Source organism: Capricornis sumatraensis, chromosome 16 (assembly GCF_032405125.1).
Source record: "Capricornis sumatraensis isolate serow.1 chromosome 16, serow.2, whole genome shotgun sequence".
NCBI lineage: Eukaryota > Metazoa > Chordata > Mammalia > Artiodactyla > Bovidae > Capricornis > Capricornis sumatraensis.
This window is the reverse complement of record NC_091084.1, coordinates 8942051-8969742: the sequence shown is the minus strand read 5'-3', so window position 1 is coordinate 8969742 and position 27692 is coordinate 8942051. Positions and strand designations below refer to the sequence as shown.

Below are 27692 nucleotides of genomic sequence, written 5' to 3'. Positions count from 1 at the left end.
ATGCTGACCAGGAGGCCTGGAGCCCGGAGCGCGGTCCCAGGACTGGACGCTGAATCCTCGGACACCCACGTCAAAGCCCCCCTCAGCCCTCGCTTGAGCGGCGGGCGTCACCGACCTGGCGCCTACCTGTATCCTTCCAGCCGTGGTTGCCTGGGTGGCGGTGTTGGAAGTGGGGAGCCCCATCTTTTTTCTGTTCTGTTCCCATTATCACAGATGCTAGATGAGAGAAACCGGCCAGTCATCTTAATATGGGTATTCGCTTCGGCAACTGTCGCTGCTCCCCTTAAACCTGAAATACCATCTTCTATTCTAGGACCACTTTCCCGGCCACCTTGTTATCTCCCCCGTTTTCAACTTTGCAGTAAAAAAAAATTTTTTTTAAATGAGTTTTGAAATGGGTAAACGTGTTCTCTGGGGATTGTTTTCTTGTAGAGTTAGGCCATTATGTTCTTTACTTCATATTATCCATCTCCTGATAATTCATGCTGCTTGGAGAAAAGAATGCCGCAAGTAAATAAAATGTTTTGGTCTCCTGAAATAGTCCGTCTTAACAGTTAACCTAACACTTGATTTATTTTACAGAGCTGCTAAAGCCTAACATATTTGGTTAATTTGTTTTGTTTTCTATCCTCTGCCCAGTCTGTTGTCAAAGAGACAACAGACAGAAAATGAGAAGCAAAGGACCTGGAGCCTTCGCACAGGTTTATCACTGACTTGTCCCTACCTAAGAATTGGTCTAGCCCACCTTTGACATTATTATTGGTTGCATTGTAGAAAATTGAAAGTGTTAAACAGTTCTGTTTTCCGAATATGTAAACCATGTTTATTCCTTCAGAGAGTGTTATGACAATTAGAGTGTAACGTTTGTATTCTCAGAGGACTTGGTTGGTAGCGATGATGCTGTGTAATCATCTTCATTCTTGTCAGAGAGTCTCTGCTTTTCAAATTAATTCCCACTTTCTTATTGTCTCCCGGTTCTGGGAGTTGCACTTTTAAAAGCAAGTCAACAAGCAGTTTTCATTTAGTGCCTCCTTTTTTGGCTAGGTGCTTGGGATACAACTCTAGTGAGGAAGACAGGTACATACAAAGCTTAAATAATGGTAAATATTCCTCTTCTGATCATGCTTCCTCAAGCTTTTATCCCATCTTTTCTTGCTTTAGTTGACTTTTCAGAATGCTAACCTGCAATGACAGCTTCTAATTCTTTTCATCTATTCATTATTAACTCCATTCACTTTGGCTTTTGGCCTTGCTGCTCCTCAAAACTATCCTGATTCAAGGTGTAATCTGAAATAAACCAGATTGTTTTCAGTATGGATTTGATTCTGCCCCATTGACATTGTGTTTACTTGAACCCTGAACTCCTATTACACTGACCCTGATTTATCTGTAAATCAGAAAATAGGGAAGCACTGTAAGTGGCTCATTGACAAGGTGTATCTTTCCATCATTTTCATTAGTGAAATGATCATAGACTTAATATTTTTAAATTTTTAAGGTGTGAATGTTGATACAACAAAGGAAATAGTTGTAAAATAAATTTGGCAGTACCTCAAATGAACAAAACCAAATAGGTATAATTCCAGAATTATAATGTTGGTTTCCTATAAAGAAATGTATTACTAAAAATTTACTTAAATACTAAATATATAGTTAAAATTAAGAAAGTTGTAAATAATCATTTCAATAGATACCCTGAGCCTTTGCTAAAATCCAACAACTTTTGCTAGTGTATGTGTGTGTATGCATCTATATGTATTATATATAATATACATTTTTTCCTAGTTTATGCATATATGAAAGTGAAAGTGAAAGTGAAGTCGCTCAGTGGTGTCCAACTCTTTGCGACCCCGGGGGCTGTAGCCTACCAGGCTTCTCAGTCCATGGGATTTTCCAGGCAAGAGTACTGGAGTGGGTTGCCATTTCCTTCTCCAGGGGATCTTCCTGACCCCGGGATCGAACCTGGATCTATATAGTTGCTAGTAAATCAAGAATATCATTGTTACTAGTTGGAGAAACACTTAAGCACTTGTGTCATATTGTATGTTTTCAGTGTCTGTAATGTTTCATATTGGATACCTGGTACAGAGTAGGTGTGCAAATTTATTAATAACTAAATTTTTAAAAATGAACTGTAGACTTAAAATAAGAAGTGGCTTGGTAAAATTTCTACATGTGACTTCTGAATATGAATTCAGTACTCAGAGGCTGTATTTCTCTACTCGAATTGGAATTTCCTAACTCTAAAAGCTATGGAAGAACAAAACTTCATGATATTTATCAAATTAAAATTAGATGAAGTTCTATAATTTCAACTTCTTAAAACAATTCAAAAGAAAATAGAATAAAATTTATTTTCAAAAAAAGGAGGGAAGGCCTCTCATGTCCCCTTCACAGTATGCCTCCTTTTTTCTCACAAGTATCTCCAGTCTTTTCCCCTTCCATTTTATCCTAGCATCCACCTTGCCTCTTTTTATTCCCTACCCAGTTTAAACCTGTTTTTAATTATCTACACATATTCTCTCAACAACATCCTTGGTTTTTTGTACTCCTGTTCTTCTTTCTCAACCATCCAATAACTATTACCACCCTATATTTCTGCTCCTTCACTCAATAGTGAAAAATCTATCAGAGAAAAGTCACAAGATTGCTGTGGTTTGATTGTTCTCAGCTTCACCAGAACAAGAACAAAATTCTTTCTTGTTCCTTTTAAATTAATTTCCGTGCCAGATCTTGATCACCTCCCCTCATTCTTAATAGCCTCTTTTACTATTTTATAAGAGAATGGATGCATAAACTCCTTCAGGTCCCTCCCAACAAACAACACAAACCATCCTACTCGCATCACCAACCTCAGTCCCCTACCCTATCTTTTTCTCCAGGCTCACTGATGGGATATCACTTTTACTGTAGAAGGTTAATCCATTCACTTATGCCCTGTTTTCATCACCTCTCTTCTCAGTAACCCTGGATTGTAAATTATCCTAACTCTCTATTACAATTTACTTCCAACTCTTCCCTAATAGCCTTCTTTCCCTAAAGCCTATAAACACCCTCTAGTCTTGACTATCCTTAAAACTAAAAATCACATCTTTTGATCATAAGAACTCTTATAACTGTTTTAATATCTCCTGTCTCATTATTCAAACCACTAAAAAAGAGTAGTCTAAATTCACTGTCTCTACCTTGAGTTACACTTTATACTTCATTCCAAAATATACTTGAACTGATTAAAAAAAGAAAAGGCATAGACTGTAGTCTGTCAGGCTTCTCAGTCCATGGAATTCTCCAGGCAAGAATACTGGAGTGGGTTGCCATGCCCTTCTCCAGGGAATCTTCCCTACCCAGGGATTGAACCCAGGTCTCCTGCATTGCAGGAACATTCTTTACCATCTGAGCTACCGGGTGGTTCATAAAAAATAAATACAAAATTGTAAAGAAAAACTGACAAAAAATAGATTTTCACATTTTTCATAACTTGAAGATATAGTTACTTTACCTTTTGAAAAGCAGAACCAATTTCAAATGAAAAATATTTCAAAGATAACTTGTTAATTTAAAACTTTAAGGGGAAATTGTATAATTAAATAAAATGAATTATCTGGAGGAAATACTTGTAATTATGATAGAAGGTTAATATTTACACTATTCTATCTCTATTGAATGTACTGAAACTGATTTTTTAAATGAAGTTCTCAATAGATGAATGACCAGTGACTCTGAACTAACAATTCACCAAAGAGGAAAATAAAAAAAATAGTATCAAATAAGACAAAGACAGTTATTCTGTTTTGCTAATGCATACATACTAAAACCTGACTTCCCACATGGTCTTACTTTTTTTAAAAGTACTCCCTTATACTCATGAGGTTTTAACTCATATACATATATTTCTAATGACATGTTAATTTATATAACCCTTTTGGAAATCAATTTGTCTGTGAGACACTGAAAGCTATGAAGATATGTATACCTTTTGTCTTAGTTTATCTGCTGAGAATTTTCTCCAAGGAAATCATTCAGCAAGCTTTCATTATGCCATTACCATATTCTAAGTGCCATGCCAGGCATATTATATTTTATAGAAATGTGGAGGAGATACACATGATGTACCCATGAGAGTGTCATATCATCCAGTGAGGGTTAGAAAAAGCTTCCTAGGGTAGGAACTGTTTGAGGTGTCCCTGAAAGGATGGATAGAGTTATCCAGCATGTACCAAAATATAATGGCATACTACGTCATGGCTTGTTCTGTTAATAAGTATCTTAGTGTGATAGTGTGACCGGGCTAAGAGTCATGTAGGGAAGTGTTGAAAAATGAAGATGAAAAAACAGACCAAATTATAGGATGCTTTATATTCTAATTTTATCATGAAAGTAACAGAGAGATTTTGGAGAACAGCAAAGAATGAGAGACCTAGTGAGATTTGTGTTTAGCTGGTTTTGTGGACGTTCAAATGTAGGAATGACAAGTTTAGGAGTAATATGATGAGTTAAAAGACTACTGAAGTGGTCTGGGCAAGGGATTTAGAGCATCAGAGTCAAGGCTATTGAAGAAGGTACAGAGAAGAAAAAGAATCAGGATAGCTCTAATAATTTAACAAGAGTATTGGTTATATGATTCATAGTTATTAGTGGTGGCACAATATTTGAAACAACCTAAATGAGCTACAATTAGAAAAATACTATATTGGGAGAGGATGAGGTGGGGTATATTAGGCTATGCTTTTAAGTTACAATCATTATGTATTACTTAGCCAGTACTACAACCTATAATTTTCTTGGTTTTGTTGTTGGTTGTTTTTTTTTTTTAATATAAATATATAACCTTTCTTTGAACAAGTATTTAACTATAGTTCTTATGGAAGTATCTTACCTTTACAGTACAGCTTGTATGAAAAATAAAAGTTTAACCAGCCATCTAATATTTTTTAAATTTGAATACCATACTTTGAAGAGATGCAAAGGCAAAGCATCTTTTATAACTCAGCAGGCAATATTATATATATATATGTAGAGCGGAGAAGGCAACGGCAACCCACTCCAGTACTCTTGCCTGGAAAATCCCATGGATGGAGGAGCCTGGTAGGCTGCAGTCCATGGGGTCGTGAAGTCAGACACAACTGAGCGACTTCACTTTCACTTTTCAGTTTCATCCATTGGAGAAGGAAATGGCAACCCACTCCAGTGTTCTTACCTGGAGAATCCCAGGAACGGGGGACCCTGGTGGGTTGCTGTCTATGGGGTCGCACAGAGTTAGGCACGACTGAAGTGACTTAGCAGCAGCATATATGTAGAGAGAGATTTAATTAAATCTAACAATATATAGTTGTCAGAACATTATTACAAACTTTACATTTGTGATTTTCTTTATGTTACTGTGGTGAGACTGCAAGCATGTTAAAACCTTGAACACAATTGTTTCCACGTGCATCATACTCCTTCATATTTCTCACCTGAACTGAAGCAACTTCTCCCTTTCCTCCCACCAACAGTGTTGATCTTGGGTACCCTGAAAGGATGTTGCACTTTCCTCCACTGAGATGTTGTGACTTAGCAGTTAGCCATCTTGTTGAAGTCTGACTCTTTCTAGTAAATTACTCTGTTGGAAGAAGAAGCTAAATCTTTCTTTAGCTCTTTCCATGGTAACAAAGAACCAGATTCCTTCCTTTTTTTTGTTTCAATTTTATAAATCCTTCAAAAGAAACATTAAGTAAAATTATCATGTATGCAAGTGCATGTATTTGTTTATGGCAAGGTACAAAATTTTATAATAAATTAATTATGGCCAGTGGCACAGAAATAGATACATAGCAACATAGTTGAAAGCACCCATTCACAAAGTTTCAAATGGCTAAAACAGTCAAATAAATGTGATTGGTTTGAAGTATACAGTATTGGATAGGTTTTTTTTACTATGTTGCTGAAATACTGTAGGATCCTAAAATTAAGACATTTTGATTTAACAAATTATGTACTGCTTAACTTATTATTTAATATGTTGTTTTACCACTAACATTTATATCTTATAAAAATTTTGATTAAATAGACCTCTTAAAGAGAATTTCAAATCTTTATTTGGGGGGAGAGGTGATTTAAACATAGTTTATTCTAAAAAGACAACTAGGCATGCTCACAATATATAACTTCAATTCAATCTTATATACATCTACATCTAATGATGAAGTTTTGGAAATGGTGATTCAATGACCACTTCTTAAAACTTCAGAATCATTAAAAGCAGAAAAATACTATGATAAACTTGATAAAGGCATTCAGTAATGCCAGTTGAAATGTAGCTGAGTAAATGCAGACATCAGTTAACCACAGCAATTCAACTTATTTAAAGAAATAAATTTCAAATGAATGGATGATTTAGATAACTAAAATACTCTTTATCTGGCAAACTTCTTGTAAACACTGCTATGTATGGTTTTCCTGATGGTTTTTTTTATAACCTATGAGTAAATCAGCAAATTTTCCCAGTTATATTGCTAGCTGATTTTTAATATTTTGATATGACTTTCATAATGTGAATTAAAATATCAACCGAAACATTTAACTCATCTGCTTTATATTAGTGAAATATAACCTCCTTTCATTTTTCTACATACATTCCTAAGATGTGTGTGTGTGTTTAGCCACTTCAGTTGCGTCTGACTCTGTGCAACCCTATGGACTGCAACCTGCCAGGCTCTGTCCGTGGGATTCTCCAGGCAAGAATGTTGGAAGTGGATTGCCATTTCCTTCTCCAGGGGATCTTCCTGACCCAGGGATCAAACCCAGGTCTCTTAATATCTACCTGTATTAGCAGGCAGATTCTTTACCATCAGCACCACACATGGGAAGCCCAACATTCCTAAGATAGCAACTTGTTAATAAGTACCCAAATATCTGTATAATAAAAGAAAAGACAGACATTCTCCTTATCTGGGCTCATGATGTATAAAAGTAATTAATTTTTCCTCAAAGAAAATGAGACGTATCTTCAGTTCTATTATCAAGTCAAGAAAAAATAAAACATCTGCCACTGACACTAATGTGTACACATACTGATTATTCTACAAAAAATCATTACATCATTAGTATGAGGCTGTAATTATGTTTATCAGATAGCACTGACATTCATCCATTAAAGACATAAACCACTGTCCTTAACTTTATGCTGTCATTAGAGATATGAAAATTCATTTTGAGAAAAATTTAGAGGAAGAGCGCCAAATATTACTGCAGCAACAAAAAATATGTCGAAATCGAGCACGTAAATATTTTGTGGAGTCAAACCGGAGAAAAAAGTAAGTAATTGTATTTTATTCAAAAGCATAGAAACTCAGTCTTTATAAATTAATAATTTCTCTACTTTGTAGCATTTTATGAACCTAAGTCATGACAGTGATTTCTGTATAAAATTGATCAAAATGTTTGTGACTTTTTAATTTTATTGTTTTTCTGCCATAGCACAGAATGATGTATCATCTAGTTTAGTAAATGTAACTGAGGCAGTCTTTTCTTGTCATAGAATTTATTAGTGTCATATCTACTTCTTAAAATGACTATAAAATATATTCTTCATTTTTTGTGTCATTTTATGATAAAAAGTGTGGAGAAGGAAATGGCATCCCACTCCAGTGTTCTTGCCTGGAGAATCCCAGGGATGGGGGAGCCTGGTGGGCTGCCGTCTATGGGGTCACACAGAGTCGGACACAACTGAAGTGACTTAGCAGCAGCAGCAGCATGATAAAAAGTGACCAATTAGCATTTACTGTCTAACAGAATATATTTTATTTTAATTATTATTCACTTATATATAATTTTTATGTATGTACTTCCCTCATTCATCCAGTCAGAAACATAGGGGAAATATGAATAATGGTGGAAATATTATAAAAAGAATTTTATAAATGATTGCCACTTTAAAAAAAGAGCTTTCTAGTATAAACTGGAAACTAAATAAAGTAAAAACACAAATGCAAACGATCCTATCTCTGGTTGACATTTCTCAAAATTCATTTGAATTACTGGGTTTTTTTTTAATGCAGAATGGTTATGCCATTTTTATTGTTGTTTCTTTCTACCTTGTTTATATTTCTACATTAGCTGAATAGCAGAAAATCCCTAGAGTTTATTAACTACATCATTGTGCATATGTTGCAAATCCCATTTGGGGAATACAAAATTGTTTACCTGTAATTTTTTTTCTGGCACTGTATTTCTCTTTAGCTCTATACCGCCTGGTGTAGTTGATAATATTTAATGAAGCTTTATTTTGTTTCCGTTTTTTATTTGTGTATTTCTGTTTTTCTCCTACCTTTCAGCTCCTGAAGCTTACAAAAGGCACTGATAGGTGTTCACTAAAGATGAATAATCTTAGGTTGAAAGGGTCATTGGCTTTGGAGTCAGAGATCTAGGTTAAAATCCTAGCTCCATCAGTTAGAGCAAGTTATTTAAGCTCTTTGAGCTTTAGTTTCTCATTTATGGTTGGAATTAATACTATATGTTTCAAGGAACTGTTATGTAGAGAAAAAAAGTTTAATAATAGAAATAGTTGAGAACACATATACAAAATATTTGTCATGTAGTGCTTCAACATTAAAGCTTATTTTATTAACAAATTAATATTTGTCAATTGTACATTTTTTAATAGTCTTGCTGTATGAAATGGCAGGCTTTATATGTGGAATTTGATTCATAAAATTCCAACCTATCTTGTCTTATCAAATACCATAAGAATTCTGATGTAGAAAATGTAGAAGAAAATTTGGGGTTTAAAATTCTAAGAGGCAGTACATTTTCCAATATAATTTCATTATGTTTTCCTTTTCTGTTGCCCTACAGATGGCTAAAGAAAACCTGTTTTTATGTAAAGCTACATAATAGTGTTTCTTTTAAACACTAATTATTTATTTCTATATTCACCTTTTATAAAGGGAACGAAATTCTAAATACACTTCTGAACTTCAGAATGTATCTATCATTGTGACTTTTTTGGCCTTGCCATTATCTATCCATTTATGCTTTATGTCATCTGAGTTTATGGTGTCTATTCATGTTATGGTCATAGAGTTTAGAAAAACTATTTTTCCTACAGGTAGAGATAGTCTCCTAACACTTAGGTTTTTTCCTACAAAATGAGATAAATTTGTACTTTGACGTTGTCATTACTATTTCCCCAGTAGTACTCAAAAGATCTTCATAGCACCAAGTGCTCTTTTTTACTTATATTAATTGCCTAAAATCACACACATTTTATTTTCTCGTTACCATTTTTTGCATTTCTGTTGCCAGTATTTTTCTTGTATGTTTTTATCGCATTCTTAATTTTTCCATTCTGTCACTCAGTATCCATACAGTGAAGTCCCTTTTGTTTCTCTCCAAGACTTTCCTCCACCAGTAGTTACTGCTGCAATAGATATACCCATAGACCTAATCACAATAGGCATCCTGAGACTTCCCTTAGTTGCTCTTAGCAATTACAGCCACAGTTGCTTGTCTTCCATAGCATCCCATTTTTTGTTTTGTTTTATAATATTAGTTTGTGGGAACACAACCACAGATAACTTTCTAGTTAGGCTGCTTTGTGGACCAAGTAATTGTAATATATACACATACTTAAAGAATATTAACTTATTTCCTACATTGTTTTTAATTTTCAACTTAGAACTATCTTTTGATAAATTAGTAAAGAGGCATTTATTCATCAACAGCATAGCTAATTGAGTACCAATTATTAAATATTAGGAGAAAAAATAATTTTGGTTAATCTGTTTCATCATTATAAGTTAGAAATGTCAATAATCAGATCCAGTGTGGCTTCATGAGGAAACTAAATAGAAATGAATTTTAAGAAGTAAAAAACTCAAAAGAAACATTCAAATAGTTTTAAAACAATATAATGTAAGCATGTAGGCTTAAAAGTTCAGATGATCAGACAAAACTCCTATGTAACTATATAACCAACTGGCATAATAAGAAAGAAAAGGATTGAATGGGGAAAACTGCCCAAATAAAGCAAAGAGGAAACGCTAGCAAGTGGTGAGGGTCAGGCACTTTGGAAGAATCTTTAAAACCTGTAATAAAGAAGATTCCTTAAATATCCTATAGGCAGAAAAAAAATTACCTAGAGAATCACAGGATGAATTATTTGGTGAACATGAAGTATGAGGTAGCTGCATTATCTATTTGTGAGAATGGTGGAGTATGGAGTTCCCCATGAAGCAGGAAAACTGTACCTTAGAATAAATAAGGACTTATACTTTAAGCAATTTAAGTCGTATTAATCAAACCTACATATATAGATGTATGGAATAAGCTAAAAAATATAAACAGATTCAAACAAATTCAGTTATCAGTAGATTTAAATATCCCTGGATATATTATTCATGCATGCGTGCTCAGTGGCTTCAGTCGTGTCCGACTCTTTGGTACCCAATGGACTGTAGCCCACAGGCTCCTCTGTCCATGGGATTCTCCAGGCAAGAGTTCTGGAGAGGGCTGCCATGGCCTCCTCCAGGGAATCTTCCCAACCCAGGGATCAGACCCACTTCTGCATTGCAGGCGGGTTCTTTACCACCAAGCCACCAGTAAAGCCCATATTATCCATAATATATTCATAATATATTAAAGAGAAATGAAAGGAATTCAGGATATTTTCAGCTACTGAAAATGTTATAAAGGATAACATTTATTCATTCAACTAACATTTGAAAGTGTAGTGAAAGTGTTAGTCTCTCAGTCTGAATCATGTCCTACTCTTTGCAACCCCATGGACCATAGCCCACCAGGCTCCTCAGTGCCTGGAATTCTCCAGGCAAGAATACTGGAGTGGGTTGCCATTTCCTTCTCCAGGGCATCTTCCCAACCCAGAGATCAAACATGGGTCTCCCACAGTGAAGGCAGAGTCTTTACCATCTGAGCCACCTTTCGTATACCAGAGGATAAAAAATAAAATGCATGATTCTTGCTCTCTATTTACTAATAATGAAGTAGTAAAAAAAAAAAAAAAAAGGATGGTAGTGCTGTACAGTAAATACTATAATTGAGTCACCAACAAGGTGCTGTGGAAGTACATCTCACATTGTACATGACAAAGAATTCCTGGAAGAGTAGATTCTTATTAGATAACCAGGAGTTAGCTCACTTGAGTGGCAAAGGAGAACAATATGTGACAAAACTTAAATGTTATGAAATAAAATACATTAAAAAAAAGTTTTATGTGATTTAGGCACTGGAAAATGTGGAAGGGCATCAGGAAAGGAAGCTATAGAGCTGACAGGAGACATTACTAAAATAACTTTTGTGCCAGTCTAAAGAAATTAAACCCTATCCTGAGATGCTGTTGAAAGCGTAAAAGAGAGATGGATGATCATGTTCGTATTTTATCTCATTGTTACAAAGGGTAGAGAATGAATTGAAAGTGTAGGCTGGAGGCAAAGAAGAGGGGTAGAAAACTGTTATGGGGATCTAAGCAAGAGAAGGTATGAAGCTGGCCTATGAAGGCAGAGTCGGAATTGAGTAGTAGGGTCAATAGGAGTTAAGGGTCAGTTATGGGTGGCGCATGAAGAGCATTGTGAGAAGTGGAATACTCATCAATTATGCAAACCTTATTTTGACATTTTTAATGCAAATCTAAATTACAATACATATTTCTGTCATCTTTTATACAGATTATGATAAATGTGTTTGATCTTTTGTTCATGCCTTAGAATCATTATTATGGCATCAAATATTTTACTCTGTTACTGTGTTGCCCTTGAGCTATTAAGTTTAGCTATTAAGGTTAGCTTGGTGAATTCTTTGTTAAAGATTTTTTCCCTTACTGCATAGCTGTAATTTCTTTTTTAAAGTTAAATTTAACTTTGTTGTTGTTACTGTTTAGTCGCTAAGTCATTTCTGACTCTGCGACCCCATAGACTGTAGCCCACCAGGCTCCCCTATCCTTGGGATTTCCCAGGCAAGAATACTGGAGTGGGTTGCCATACCCTCCTCCAGGGGGTCTTCCCAACCCAGAGATGAACCTGTGTCTCCTGCAGCTCCTGCCTTGCAGGTGTATTCTTTACCGGTGAGCCACTGGGGAAGCCCAAGATCACATAATACACTCTATTCAGTTTCCCCCAGTGGTAACATCTAGAAAAAGTGTAGTGCAACCTCACAACCAGGATAATGACATTTATATAGTCAAGACACAGAACAATTCTGTTATTTCACATTGCCTTTTTATACCCACACCCACTTCCCTCCCACACCCATTCCCTGGAAATCACTATTCTGTTCTCATTTCTATAATTTTTTCATTTCTAGAGTATTATATAAATACTATCATATATATGTATCAGTTCAGTTCAGTCACTCAGTCGTGTCCGACTCTTTGCAACCCCATGAATCGCAGCACGCCAGGCCTCCCTGCCTATCACCATCTCCCGGAGTTCACTCAAACTCACGTCCATCGAGTCTGTGATGCCATCCAGCCATCTCATCCTCTGTCGTCCCCTTCTCCTCCTGCCCCCAATCTCTCCCAGCATCAGTCTTTTCCAATGAGTCAACTCTTCGCATGAGGTAGCCAAAGTACTGGAGCTTCAGCTTTAGCATCATTCCTTCCAAAAAAATCCCAGGGTTGATCTCCTTCAGAATGGACTGGTTGGATCTCCTTGCAGTCCAAGGGACTCTCAAGAGTCTTCTCCAACACCACAGTTAAAAGCATCAATTCTTCGGCGCTCAGCCTTCTTCACAGTCCAACTCTCACATCCATACATGACTACTGGAAAAAATCATAGCCTTGACTAGACAGACCTTAGTCAGCAAAGTAATGTCTCTGCTTTTGAATATGCTATCTAGGTTGGTCATAACTTTTCTTCCAAGAAGTAAGCGTCTTTTAATTTCATGGCTGCAGTCACCATCCAAAGTGATTTTGGAGCCCAAAAAAATAAAGTCTGACACTGTTTCTACTGTTTCCCCATCTATTTCCCATGAAGTGATGGGCCCAGATGCCATGATCTTCGTTTTCTGAATGTTGAGCTTTAAGCCAACTTTTTTGCTCTCTTCTTTCACTTTCATCAAGACACTTTTTAGCTCCTCTTCACTTTCTGCCATAAGGCTGGTGTCATCTGCATATCATGTATAGTGTATATATTATATATATATGATGATTTATGTTTGATTCAGGATTGCCTGTTTTCACTCAACCCATTTCTCTGGGATTCATCCAGGTTGCTGGATGAATAGCTTATTCCTTTTTGTTACTGAGTATTATTATATTGTATTATTACCATTCACCCATTAAGGATATTTGGGTAGTTCCCAGTTTGGAGTTACTATGAATAAAGCTGCTATAAATATTCATGTATAGGTTTTTGTGTAGGCATTGAGGGCAGGAGGAGAAGGGGATGACAGAGGATGAGGTGGTTGGATGGCATCACCGAATCAATGGACATGACTTTGAGTAAACTCTGGGAGTTGGTGATGGACAGGGAGGCCTGGAGTGCTTCGGTCCATGGGGTCGCAAAGAGTTGGACACAACTGAGTAACTGAACTGAACATCTTTATTTCTCTGGGATAAATGAAAGAGTACAATTGCTGGATCATATTTTGGTTTAGCCTTTTAAAAAACCGCTAAATTGGTCTTCAGAGTGACTATCCACCAGCAGTGTAAGAGTGATCCGGTTTTCCACATCCTCATTAGCATTGATGTTGTAACTATTTTGTATTTTAGCCATTCTTAAAGGTGTAGTGTGGAGAAGGAAATGGCAACCCACTCCAGTATTCTTTCCTGGGAAATCCCATGGACAGAAGGAGCCTAGTGGGCTATAGTTCCATTGGGTTGCAAAGAACTGGGTACAACTTAGCAACTAAACAGCAACAACAACAAAGGTGTAATAATATCTTGGTGAGGTTTTAACTGATATTTTCTTAATGCCTATTGATGCAGAATATCTTTAATGTGCTTATTTGCCATCTGCCTATCTATGAAATTTCTCATCATGTCTTTTATCCATTTTCAATTTTTTTGAAGTATAGTTCATTTACAATGTTATGTTAGTTTCATGTGCACAGCCAAGTGATTCAGTTATACGTATATACACGTTCTTAGATTCTTTTCCATTATAGGTTATTACAGGATATCGAGTACAGTTCCCTGTACTATACAGTAGGTCCTGGTTGTTTGTTTTTTATCTAGTCTATGTATAGTAATCAGTATATTTTAATCCCAAACCCCTAATTTATCTTCCTGCCCCTCCCACTATCCCCTTTTGTAACCATAAATTTGTTTTCTATGTCTGAGTCTATTTATGTTTTGTAAATATGTTCATTTGTATCATTTTTTAGAGTCCACATATAAGTGGTATCATATATTTGTCTTTCTCTAACTTCACTTAATACGGTAATCTCTAGGTCCATAAGCAAATGGTTTTATTTCTTTCTATGGGCAAGTAATATTCCTTTGTATATGTATACTACTAATTTATCCATTCATCTGTTAGTGGACATTTTGGTTGCTTCTGTCAGGTTGGTTTATTTCTCTCCCTGTTTTTGTCTCATCCGTAACAAAGATTTGGAATGATGGACTAATGACAGCTAAAGCAGGCAAGATATCTTGACTGTTGTCTCATAATAACAAGGATTCAAAACAACAGACTAGTAACAGATCAACCACAGCTCAAGCAGACAGAACTTTTATTAAACCAGAGAGTGGATAGTACACTCTGGAGACATGGGAGCAGCTGTGGCAACGGTCCTCTTGGCTTCCATTTTTATACTTCCCATCTCCTCCTCTTGGTTCTGCCCTGTGTACCCAACACCAATCAGGAAAGGGAATGCAAATGGATGTATGCTCAAGGTCAATCAGGGAAGGGGGCATGTCTGGGCACATGCAAAAGTAGCATTTTTACATATTCATCTAGATGGGGGTGGGCTGGGAGCTTTAATTAATAGTTGCAAGTTACATAACAGGCTCTATTGCTCCTGCTTTCCCATATTTCAGTCTGTTATAATCATATGTATGTATAGAATATTTATGAACCTTTAATGGGCTCCTGGCTGCCTAAGGATACTTGAGGACACAGCTGTGTACCAGAGAGAATGTGCCAGAGTTGGAGAAGCCCTGTGGTGAGTCTGTATCCACTGTGTGCCTAGGGCACATGGGCAAGAATTAGAAAAGTCTCTGTGGCTATTTTTGTAGCATATCTGTGAGCTCTCCTGGGAGTGTCTGAGGTTTAGAGATCAGCTTGCATCCCTTTCCCTTAAGCCACCCCTCATGGCTCATGCCTAACTTCCTACCTAACAGTTCCATATCTTGACTATTGTAAATAGTGCTGCTGTGAACATAGGGGTGCATGTATCTTTTCAAATCAGAGTTTTCTCCAGATATATGCCCAGGAGTGGGATTACAGAATCATATGTTTACTATTTTTAGCTTTTTAAGGAACCTCCATGCTGTTCTCCACAGTGGGTGCACCAATTTAAATTTCCATCAACAATTTAGAAGAGTTCCTTTTTCTCCAGACCCTCTCCAGCATTTATTATTTGTAGGCTTTTTAATAATGGCCATTCTGACTGGTATGAGATGATACCTAACTGTAGTTGTGATTTTCTAATAATTAGTGATATTGATCATCTTTTCATGTGTCTATTGGCCATCTGTATGTTTTCTTTGGAGGAATGTCTCTTTAAGTCTTCTCCCCATTTTTTTGATTGGGTTGTTTGTTTTTCTGACATTGAAGCTGTGTGAGCTGTTTTTATATTTTAGAAACTAATTCCTTGTCAGTAGGATCATTTGCAAATATTTTATCCCAGACTGTAAATTGTCTTTTCATTTTGTTTATGTGCAAAAGCTGTGCAAAAGCTTTTTAGTTTAATTAGGTCCTATTTGTTTATTTTTGTTTTTATTTCCATTAGTCCAAGAGATGGCTCCAAAAATATTGCTATGATTTGTGTCAGAGTGTTCTGCCTATATTTTCCTCTAGGAATTTTACAGTATCTAGCCCTACATTTAGATATTTAATCTGTTTTGAGATTATTTTTACATGGTGTTAGAGAATATTATAATTTCATTGTTTTACAGGTAGCCATCTAATTTTCCCAGAATCACTTCTTGAAAAGACTGTGTTTCCTCCACGTATAGCCTTGCCTCCTTTGTCTTCAGTTCAGTTCAGTCACTCAGTTGTGTCCAACTCTTTGTGACCCCTTGGACTGCAGTACACCAGGCCTCCCTGTCCATCGCCAACTCCCAGAGTTTACTCAAACTCATGTCCATTGAGTCAGTGATGTCATCCAGCCATCTCATCCTCTGTTGTCCCCTTCTCCTCCTTCCTTCAATCTTTCCCAACATCAGAGTCTTTCCCTTTGTCTTAGATTGACTTTTCATCCATTTTCTAATTAGATTATTTGCTTTTTTACTGTCGAGTTTTGAGAACCCTCTATATATTCTAGGTGCAAATCCTATGTCAAATGTGTGGTTTGCAAATATTTTATTCTGCACTGGAGTTTATATTTTCACTTTTTTACTAATAGAGGCTTTCCTAGAGCAAGTTTCTCATTTTTATGAAGTCCACTTTATCACTTTTTCTTCTTATAGATTGTGTTTTTGGAGAAGCCTTTGCTTGGTTCTAGATCCTGAATATTTTCTCCTAAAAGTTTATAGACTTACAAACTGTAAAAAGTTTGTATTTTTATAGTCTAGGTGTGTGATCTATTTTAAGTTAATTTTTTTATAGTGTGTGAGACATAGGTCATGGTTTTTTGGTTTTGTTTTGTTTAACCTATGGATATCCAATTAGTCCGGCATTCTTTGTTCAAAAACTATCTTTCCTCCATGAATTTTTTGCACCCTTGTCAGAAATCATTTGTGCACATTTGTGTGGGTCTATTTCTTGGTTCTCTAAATGGCAGTCCACTCCAACACTCTTGCCTGGAAAATCCCATGGACGGAGGAGCCTGATAGGCTACAGTCCATGGGGTCACAGAGAATCGGACACTGAGCGACTTCACTTTCACTTTCACTTTCATCCCTCCACCAAGGCTATTACACAGTTTTGATTACTGTGGCTATAAGTACTCAAATCACTTCCTTCCATTTTACTCCTTTTTTTTTTTTTCAAAATTCTTTTATTCTAATTATTTTGCCTTTACATATAAAATTAAAATAATCGTTTTGTATCTGTAAAAAAATGTCACTAGAATTTTTATAGGAATTGCTTTATACTTGTATATCTAAAGGATGTGGGAAGAATTGACATACTATGTTGAACATACTATGCTTCTATGTTGAATCTCCTAATAAATCCACTGAGTATTTTTCTTTCAATAGTATTTTTTAGTTCTAAAATTTCCATTTGATTTTTCTTTATATCTTCTGTTTAGTTTTGGAAACTTTGTGTTTTCATTTGCAAACCTGTCAACTTGATGTTGGCCTATGGACTATCTTTTTTCATTTAGTTTGTGATCTTCCTGGTTCTTAGAATGACAAGTGATTTTTCTACTGGAAATCAGACATTTTCATATCTTGTTATGAGACTCCGAAACTTACTTACTTCAGCCTCAGCTGGCTTTCTCTGGCACTGTGCCAGCAGAGGAAGGGAATAAGAGGGGGAGACACTGCTTCATTGCTGACAGTTGGGGGTGGAAATCTAGGTTTACCCCTCTGTTGGCACAGTTGGGAAAGAGACTTCTTATCACTTCTGGACAGTTGGAGTTACAGCTCCTCACGTGGTCCCCATTGGCACCACATTGGGAGTGGCCTCATTACTGTTAGTGAAAGTTGGTAAAAGTTTTGTCTTTCCACAGGCTTCCTGAACAGAATCCAACCAGGGGAAGTAGGGGATAGCTCATCATTGCAAGGCAGGTGATAGTGCAGACTCTCCACTTAATTACTGCTAATACTGGGACTGGGGAGGACCTCATTACCTCTAGATGGGGATGAAAGCCTAGCAGTCTACTGAGCTGCTCTGACAGCATTCACCAGCGTTCTGGCTACGTTCTGGCGAGGATGGAAATGAAATCTAGGCTCCCTACTGTCTTGGCTTAGATGGGAAAAGGACCACAGTTCTTTTTTTCTGTGATGTTTAGATGAAGTAGTAAGATTATTGTCAAAAAGTTTTCTGTCTTGCTACACTGGCCTTTTCCTCCTCGTGGAGCTAGAGATAGCAGACTTTTTTTTTTTTTGGTGGTGGTGGTGGTGAAGTGAGAGGTGGTGCTTTTTTGTCCTGTTTACGTTTCCATGTTGCCTATTTCTCCCACTCCAGGTATGGGATATATGAAGCCAAAAGAAAACTCAGGGAGCTTACGACCATGTTTTCCCTTGGATCCTGAGGTCCCTAGCCAGTTTGCCTCCTTTTCTCCATCTTTCAGACTCTTCTAAATTTTTTTTTTTTAATGTAATGTCCAAGATTCTTATTTGTACTTAGTGAAAGACATAGCAGAAAGTCTGTTTACCTCCTCTTCTCAGAAGCAAAATTTCTTTTTGATGGTAGTATTTCTTCTTCTGGACTTCCCTGTTGGCTCAGTGGTAAAGAATATCTCTGCTAACAGAGGAGCCACAGAAGTGGGTTCAATCCCTGGGTTGGGAAGATCCCCTGGAGGAGGCAATGGCAACCCACTCCAATATTCTTGCCTGGAGAATCCTATGATTCTCCTATGGTCAGAGGATCCTGATTGGCTACATCCATGGGGTCAAAAAGAGACACTGAGCACATACATACACACACACATTTCTCCCTCTAGACGCTTGTTCACCTTTCTTCTTTCATTTCTAATGCAGTATTACCTAAGCAAACAAAGGATTTTATCAGAACTGAGTCTAATAAGAATGTATGTGAATAAGGACTTGAGACTCTTATGACTGAAATTTATGTGCTTTAATTGATATTGATATGTTTATTTTAGCCAATACCTCAGCCTTTAGAGAAATGAGGTGCTATTATATTTTCCCTTTGTCGTATGTACATTACTAATTATATTTGTTAAGTCTGAATATGAATCTTTGTTGTTTGGGTATTTTCCCCTCCAATAAGGGTAATTTTTCATTTTTTATTGTTTTCTTTTCTGGTCAAATGACAGACAGTAAGTTGGAAATATGATATTCAACATAGATTTGGGGCATTCCAAATAAGTTTCACTCTTTTCAAGTACAAGATGTGTTTCTTTGCCATGCAGTGAAAATTGACAGTATATTCTTGAGCTGTTTTATTTCTAAATTCAATGTATTCTTGAGCTGTTTTATAGGATATTGGCATTATTGTTTGTTTAAAATGTTATACTTTATTCTTAAAAACTATTTTTCTAATTGCATTAATTTAAAATATAATATTTTATTCTATTTTTAAATATCTTTAATTATCTCAAAATATAGTTGAGTTTTAAACTAATATGTGATCATATCTCTAGAAAGTTATATCTACCTAAATCTGAATTATGGTTCCAAATAGAAAAAAACGCATCACAGAAGGCCAGCTCTCCAGTTCTGCCTGTGTTGTTCTGATCGAAGTTACTCTTAGTCACTATTGTTTGGGTTCTGCTGTTAAAGAAAGTAATTGTCATGGTGGTTATTTATATACTTCTTAAGGAAGTATATAAAGAAAAAAATTATACTCCATAATTGTAGATTCCCAAACTGTTTGTTTGTGGAAACCAAACAGTTTAGCAAATAGCCACCATTTTCTGAAGTGTATCTCTTTGAGCCAAGGTGGTCTGCATCTTTCATGGTCTACATCAAGGTGGTCTACATCTTTCAGAATTGTACATTTTAAATAGACTCTTCAAAAGTTGCTAAGGCACATTATTCATAGTACCCAATCTAAAAGTCTATTAACAGATGAATGAATAAAAAGTGGAATATAAATACCATGGATCCATGTCTTGGCTATTGTAAACAGCAGTGAATATTGGGGTGCATGCATCCTTTCAGACCATGTTTTTTTCTGTATATATGCCCAGGAATGGGATTGCAGGGTCATATGTTAGCTCTATTTTTAGTTTTTTTAAGGAATTTGTTCTCCATAGTAACTATACCAACTTACGTTCCCACCCCCAGTGTGGAAAGGTTCCTGTCTCTCCACATCCTCTCCAGCATTTATTGTTTTTGGGTTTAGGGGGTTCTTTTGTGATGATAGTCATTCTGACTTGGTGTAAGATGGTATCTCATTGCAATATAGATTTGTATTTCTCTGATCATTAGCAATGTTGAGCATCTTTTCACATGCTTTTTGGCCATCTGTATGCCTTCTTTGGGGAGAAGGCAATGGCACCCCACTCCAGTACTCTTGCCTGGAAAATCCTATGGACGGAGGAGCCTGCTAGGCTGCAGTTCATGGGGTCGCTAAGAGTCAGACACGACTGAGCGACTTCACTTTCACCTTTCACTTTCATGCACTGGAGAAGGAATGGCAACCCACTCCAGTGTTCTTGCCTGGAGAATCCCAGGGACGGGGGAGCCTGGTGGGCTGCCATCTATGGGGTCGCACAACACGACTGAAGTGACTTAGCAAAAGCATCCCTTCTTTGGAGGAATGTCTGTTTAGGTCTTCTGCCCATTTTTTTGATTGGGTTGTTTGTTTTGATGATGTTAAACCTCATGAGCTATTTGCAGATTTTGGAGACTAATCCCTTGTCTGTCACATCACTTGCAAATATTTTCTCCTAATCTCTTTTTCCCAGCATCAGGGTCTTTTCCAATGAGTCAGTTTTTCATATCAGGTGGCCAAAGTATTGGAGTTTAAGCTTCAGCTTCAGTCCTACCAATGAATATTCAGGACTGATTTCCTTAGGATGGACTGGTTGGATCTCCTTGCAATTCAAGGGACTCTCAAGGGTCTTCTCCAATACCACAGTTCAAAAGCATCAATCCTTCGACACTCAGCTTTCTTTATAGTCCAACTCTCACATCCATACATGACTACTGGAAAAAACTATAGCTTTGACTAGATGGACCTTTGTTGGCAAAGTAATGTCTCTGTTTTTTAATATGATGTCTAGGTTGGTCATAACTTTTCTTCCAAGGAGCAAGTGTCTTTTAATTCATGGCTGCCATTACCATCTGCAGTAATTTTGGAGCCCAAAAAAATAAAGCCTGTCATTGTTTCCACTGTTTCCCCATCTATTTGGCATGAAGTAATGGGACTAGATGCCATGATCTTAGTTTTCTGAATGTTGAGTTTTAAGCCAACTTTTTCACTCTACTCTTTCACTTTCATTAAGAAGCTCTTTAGTTCTTCTTCACTTTCTGCCATAAGCATGGTGTCATCTGCATATCTGAGGTTATTGATATTTCTCCTGGCAATCTTGATTCCAGCTTGTACTTCATCCAGCCCAGCGTTTCTCATAATGTACTCTGCATAAAAGTTAAATAAGCAGAGTGACAATATACAGCTTTGATGTTCTACTTTCCCAATTTGAAACCAGTCTGTTCTTCCATGTCCCATTCTAACTGCTGCTTCTTGACCTGCATACAGATTTATCAAGAGGCAGGTCAAGTGGTCTGGTATTCCCATCTCTTTCAGAATTTTCCACAATTTGTTGTGATCCACAGTCAAAGGCTTTGACATAGTCAATAAAGCAGATGTTTTTCTGGAACTCTCTTGCTTTTTCAATGATCCAGCAATGTTGGCAATTTGATCTCTAGTTCCTCTGCCTTTTCTAAATCCAACTTGAACATCTGGAAGTTCATGGTTCACATACTGTTGAAGCCTGGCTTAGAGAATTTTGAGCATTACTTTGCTAGTGTGTGAGATGAGTAATGCTAGCATTACTTTGTGCGGTAATTTGAGCATTCTTTGGCATTGCCTTTTTTGGGGATGGGAATGAAAACTGACCTTTTCCAGTCCTGTGGCCACTGCTGAGTTTTCCAAATTTGCCAGCATGTTGAGTGCAGCACTTTCACAGCATCATCTTTCAGGATTTGAAAGTGCTCAACTGGAATTCCATCACCTCCACTTACTTTGTTCATAGTGATGCTTCCTAAGGCCCACTTGACTTTGCATTCCAGGATGTCTGGAATAATCACCATTGTGATTATCTTGGTCATGAAGATCTTTTCTGTATAGTTCCTCTGTGTATTCTTGCCACCTCATCTTAATATCTTCTGCTTCTGTTAGTCCATTACCAGTTCTGTCCTTAATTGTGCCCATCTTTGCATGAAATGTTCCCTTGGTGTCTGTGATTTTCTTGAAGAGATCTCTGTAGTCTTTCCCATTCTGTTGTTTCCTCTATTTCTTTGTAATGATGACTGAGGAAGGTTTTCTTATCTCTCCTTGCTATTCTTTGGAACTCTGCATTCAAATGGTATATATTTATAGACTTAAAGAATAAACTTATGGTTGCCAAGGGGAAGGATGGGAGGAAGGAATTGTTAGGGAGTTTGGGACATGTACACACTACTATATTTTAAATGGATAGCCAACAAGGTCCTACTGTATAGCACAAAGAACTCTGCTCAATGTCATGTGGCAGACTGGATGGAAGGGGAATTTGGGGGAGAATGAATACACGTATATGTATGGCTGAATCACATTGCTGTCCACTTGAAAATATCACAACACTGTTAATCAGCTATACTCAAATACAAAATAAAAAAATTTAAAGTAAAAAATAAGTAAATAAATAAACACCATGGAATGCTACTCAACCTTAAAAAAAGAAGGAAATCCTATCATTTCTGACAACATGAATGAAACTATAGGGCATTATACTAAGTGAAATAAGCTAGACACAGAAAGACAAATATTGCATGATCTTTCACTTACACTTATATGTAGACTCTAAAAACAAAATTGAACTTATGGCAACAAAGTGGAATTATGGTTTCCAGAGGCTGGTGGAGAGGATGGGGGAATAAAAGGAGAGAGATTGATCAAAGAGTACAAACTTTCAGGTATAAGGTGAATAAGTTTGCACACCAAATGTACAGCCTGGTGACTATAGGTAATATTAATAATAATGTATTATAAAAAATAATAATGTATTATATGCCAGAAATTTGCTAAGAGAATAGAGCCCAAGTTATCACACAAAGTAATCAGAGGTGATGGGTGTGTTAATTAGTTTGATTGTTGTATTCATTTCAGTGTGTACATGTATATCAAAACATCATGTTGTAAATCTTTAATACATACAATTTTTATTTATCCAAAAAATTTATTTTTACATTGCCAAAGAAGACCATATTTCTTCTGTGAAAAAGTGTAATTCCATGGTAAATGGGAGGCAGCAACATACCCTTCCAGTGCTGAATTCTGCAATGGCAGAGAAGCTGTCTCTCATTTTTATCCCCAGATCCTTTTATTCCCACAGTCCTTACCACAGTGCCTGACATATATTAACATAAAAGAAAATCAGTAACTACTCATTAAGTGAATAAGGAAGGAACTACATTAATCATCACTTTTTTAATAAGCAAAGTTTTTTAGTAAGACTTTGTTTTATTGAGCCTGTTATTAAGTTTGGGAGTGGAAACGTCTGCTTTTTGATCACATTCCATCCCTTGTTTAATTTGATTTGGTCTATCACAGCCCATACTTCCTATGATACAAAAAAGTGCTGTGTGAAATTATTTTTTACTATCTTTATGCATTTTATCCCAGAGAACAGGGCCACTGTGGAACATTATAAAATTATAGTGATAGTAGTTTGCTATCAAAATGAACTTCTGATTATAGCATGGAAAATAATCACTTCTTAGCTTTTGAAATCCATTACTCCTCATTGCCAAATTGTTGAACTGGTGTTATTTTCTCAATATTTTCTCAATCTGAAAAACTGCTAATTTTTTTCTTTTTCTCAGCTCAGAACCTTTGCATGCTATTTCTTCAGCCTAAAGCATATCCTTACCCCTCATTCTTTTCATGACTGGCCTCCTTAATGTGAAAATTGTAGCTTAAATGTCATGTCTCCAGAGAAATGTTCCCTGTTTATTTAAAGTGAGTTTCCTTGGTTCCCTATCATGGACTAAAGTTTGTTTACTTCAGAGCACTACGACAATTAGGAACTCTTTGTTTACTTGAGTAGATTGCCTCAGTAGATTATAAATAACTACACAGACCATATCTGTTTTACTTATCCACAGCAGATAAATTATTAAGTTAAAATAATAAATAACTGCTTTTAAATGTGCGCTGATCTATTGAAGTTAACATGTGGTCAGACATTTGTTCAACAATTATTTATTGAACATCCACCAAGTGCAAGGCTTTGGTATTCTAGAAATACAAAAACTCCAGGAATTCTAGAAATTAAGTTTTCAGTCCCTGTGCTTAGAGAACTGAATATGATGGGGGAGAGACAGTTCCTATGCGATTAATTCTTTGATTCAACAATGAATATTCCAAGCAGGATGCTGTGTGCTGACCCAACTGTCCTTCTTAAGATACTGAGAGCCTAACAAGTAAAACAGAAAACTGAAGAGATGATTACAGGTTAGTGGACAAATACTATAAGAAAACCAAGCTTAGTGTTCTTTGGGAAGCCAGTTTTGTTACAAGTGATGTCAGAGACAGAAATACTATAGAAAAAGAGAGGAAAATTACCCCAAAAAGGCTGTTACATAGTATATCATATAATGATTAAAAACCAGCCAAAACCAGACTGCCTAGTTTAGACTACCAGTTCTTCCACTTAGTGATTAATGTGACCTTAGAAAAAAGTACTTAACCTTTCAAAGACTGAGTTTTTTCATCTATAAAATACTTAACTCAGAGAACTGTTGTGAGATAAAACAAGATAATACACATAAAATACCTATCATATACAATGCCTGACCATAGTGGCACCTGGAGTACATGATGATGATTATTATTATTATGTCATTTTCGCAGGCTGCCTTATGTGTAGTAATGAACTTTTCTTTCCCAGCAGTCTTCACCCAAACTTCCTTTTTAAATCAGTCCCTAGAATCCTGATTGTATCCCCTATCCAGAATACAAAGATCAGCTATATAAACTCTTGCCCATGTGCAGAGTGCCTTTCACACTGCAAAGAACATGGTAAACGTGGAAAATGTTCATCCCCTCCAAAGCAAAATGAAGGCTTAAAACAGGTAAAGATGTGATTATATTAGAAACTGTTCCTAGAACCTCAAATTTAGATTAATATGGATAAAAGTAAATTTTTAGGTGTATAAAAAGTTCTCTGCTTCACAGCTTCTGTTTTCCTCAATGATAAAGTATGTGAGAGGAAAATAGAAGGTGATATTGTAGAAAGTAAAGGAAACTAGTGGATATTTGATTGGAGAAGGCAATGGCACCCCACTCCAGTACTCTTGCCTGGAAAATCCCATGGACAGAGGAACCTGGTAGGCTGCAGTCCTTGAGGTGGTGAAAAAGCAGACACGACTGAGTGACTTCACTTTCACTTTTCACTTTCATGCACTGGAGAAGGAATTGCCCACCCACTCCAATGTCCTTCCCTGGAGAATCCCAGGGATGGCGGAGCCTGGTGGGCTGCCTTCTGTGGGGTCGCACAGAGTCGAACATGACTGAAGCGACTTAGCAGCAGCAAAGGATGGAGTACGAGAAGTCATTGTTGCCCCTCATTATCACTCCTAACCTGTCTGTTTTCTTTAAAATCCTCCAGCTCTTTTGAAGCATATCCAGTCAAACTATGTTGCTCACCACTCTGATTGTGGTTATCTATAGATCCTCTATGTCATCCCTTGAAAATTTTAACACCTGGCTCTTTTTGTCTCCCTACCACTATTCTAGTGATTGTTCTTTGTAATTTCAATATTTGCCTAAACCACCCATCCAACCTGATGGCTTGTTTTTTTCTTGAACTTCACCCTGTCATTGACCTCAGCTGTTACCAATTGCTCCTCTACCTCCTAAACCTAAATTTCAAGTATTTCAATCTCTATACCTCCTATCTTTCCATAACACTTCCTCCTAGTACTCTGGATTCAGCAATTCTAAGACCCCACCCCAGTCCACTTGTCTTAGCACCGTTTTTCTGTTCATTGTGTGCTCAGTCATGTCCGACTCTTTGCGACACCATAGACTATAACCCACAGGCTCCTCTGTCCATGGAATTTCCCAGGCAAGAAACCTGGAGTGGGTTTCCTGTTTCTTCTCCAGGGGATCTTCCCCACCCAGGGATTGAACCCTCGTCTTTGTGCTGCTTCAGCCATGTACAACTCTGTGACCCCATGGACTGTAGCCCGCCAGGCTCTTGTGTCCATGGGATTCTCCAGGCAAGAATACTGGAATGGGTTGCCTCTAGGGGATCTTCCCAACCCAAGGATGGAACCATGTCTCTCATATTTCCTGAACTGGCAGGCGGGTTCTTTACCACTAGCACTACCTGGGAAGCAGACAGTGTCTTTACCACTGAGCCACATGAGAAGCCCCTGTTCATTCCATCCCTTATATCCTTGCTTTTATTCAAACTGAATAAAGTGATCTATCATTATCATTCCCTTGCATGTATTAATACCTCCGAATCCCTTGTTAATTTCTACCCTTATAATAACCATTGTTCTGATTTCTATAATCAGAATTCATTTTGCCTGTTTTTGTACTTTTGTTTCTGGCTTCTTTTTCTTAATGTTGAAAGTCATCCTCATCATTATATATATGTATATATATATATATATATATCAGTAGGTCATTCTTTTTTATTGTTGAGTGGCATTACATTGTAAGAATATATCATAATTTGTTTATCCATTTTCCCATTGATGGACATGAAGTTCTAATTTAGGACTATTAATAAAGCTACTGGCTGTGATAATTCAAGCTGAAGTGGTAAAGAAATTTTTTTGTGGATGTGTGTTTCATTTCTCCCAAGTAAATACCTAAAAGTAGAATTGCTGGGTCTTAGGGTATATGTGTGTTTATTGGTGTATGAAGCTGTCAAACAATTTTCCAAAAGGGCTAACCATTTTACATACCCAGTAACGATGTACATGAGCTCCAGTAGCTTTTGAACCTTCCATTCAACCTTTTCACATTTAGCCATTTAATAGACTTCAAATGGTTTTATTTTTCAGTTCCCTGATTAGTCATTCCTGTATAGTTTTTGTGAAGTCCCTGGGAAGGAGACTTTATTTTTTAATTGGATTTTCATCTTTTTGTCATTGTAAGATTTTTTTATGTATTCTGGATACAGTTTCTTTGTCAGAGATATGTAAGTATTTTCTTCCAATTGGTGGCTTGCCTTTTTATTTACTTAATGAAATCTTTCAAAAAGCAGTTGTAAGTTTTAATAAAGAATAGTTTATCAATTTTTTGTTCTATGGATAGTTCTTTTTGTGTCCTCTGTAAGACATTTTTGTCTACTACAGGGTTATGAACATAGCCTTCTTGTTTTATTCTAAAACATTTATAGTTTTAGCTTTTTAGTTTAGGTTTATCATTCATCTCAATTTGTGTATGGTGTGATATGAAGGTTGAGGTAGTTTTTTCCTGTAAGTGTATCTGGTTGCTCTGGCACCATTTGTTGGAATTGTTTCCTTTTTTCATTTAGTGGCCATGGCCTCTGTTTTCAAAAAAATCAATGAACCATGTGTGGGAAGGTCTACTTCTGTATTGCATATTCTGTTCTACCCTGTTATATGCTGCTGCTGCTAAGTCGCTTCAGTCGTGTCCGACTCTGTGCGGCCCCATAGACGGCAGCCCACCAGTCTCCCCCATCCCTGGGATTCTCCAGGCAAGAACACTGGAGTGGGTTGCCACTTCCTTCTCCAGTGCATGAAAGTGATATGTGAAAGGGAAGTCGCT

General features: G+C 36.7%; 1 protein-coding gene across 1 annotated transcript in view; it reads left to right on the top strand.

Moving 5' to 3' along the window:
* CEP126 (centrosomal protein 126) overlaps positions 1–27692 on the top strand; it is a 108797-nt gene continuing 81105 nt past the window's right edge. The window contains exons 1-2 of the mRNA XM_068988829.1: positions 1–128; positions 7176–7295. Coding sequence (XP_068844930.1) covers positions 1–128; positions 7176–7295 — 248 coding nt within the window. The remainder of the gene's footprint in view (positions 129–7175; positions 7296–27692) is intronic.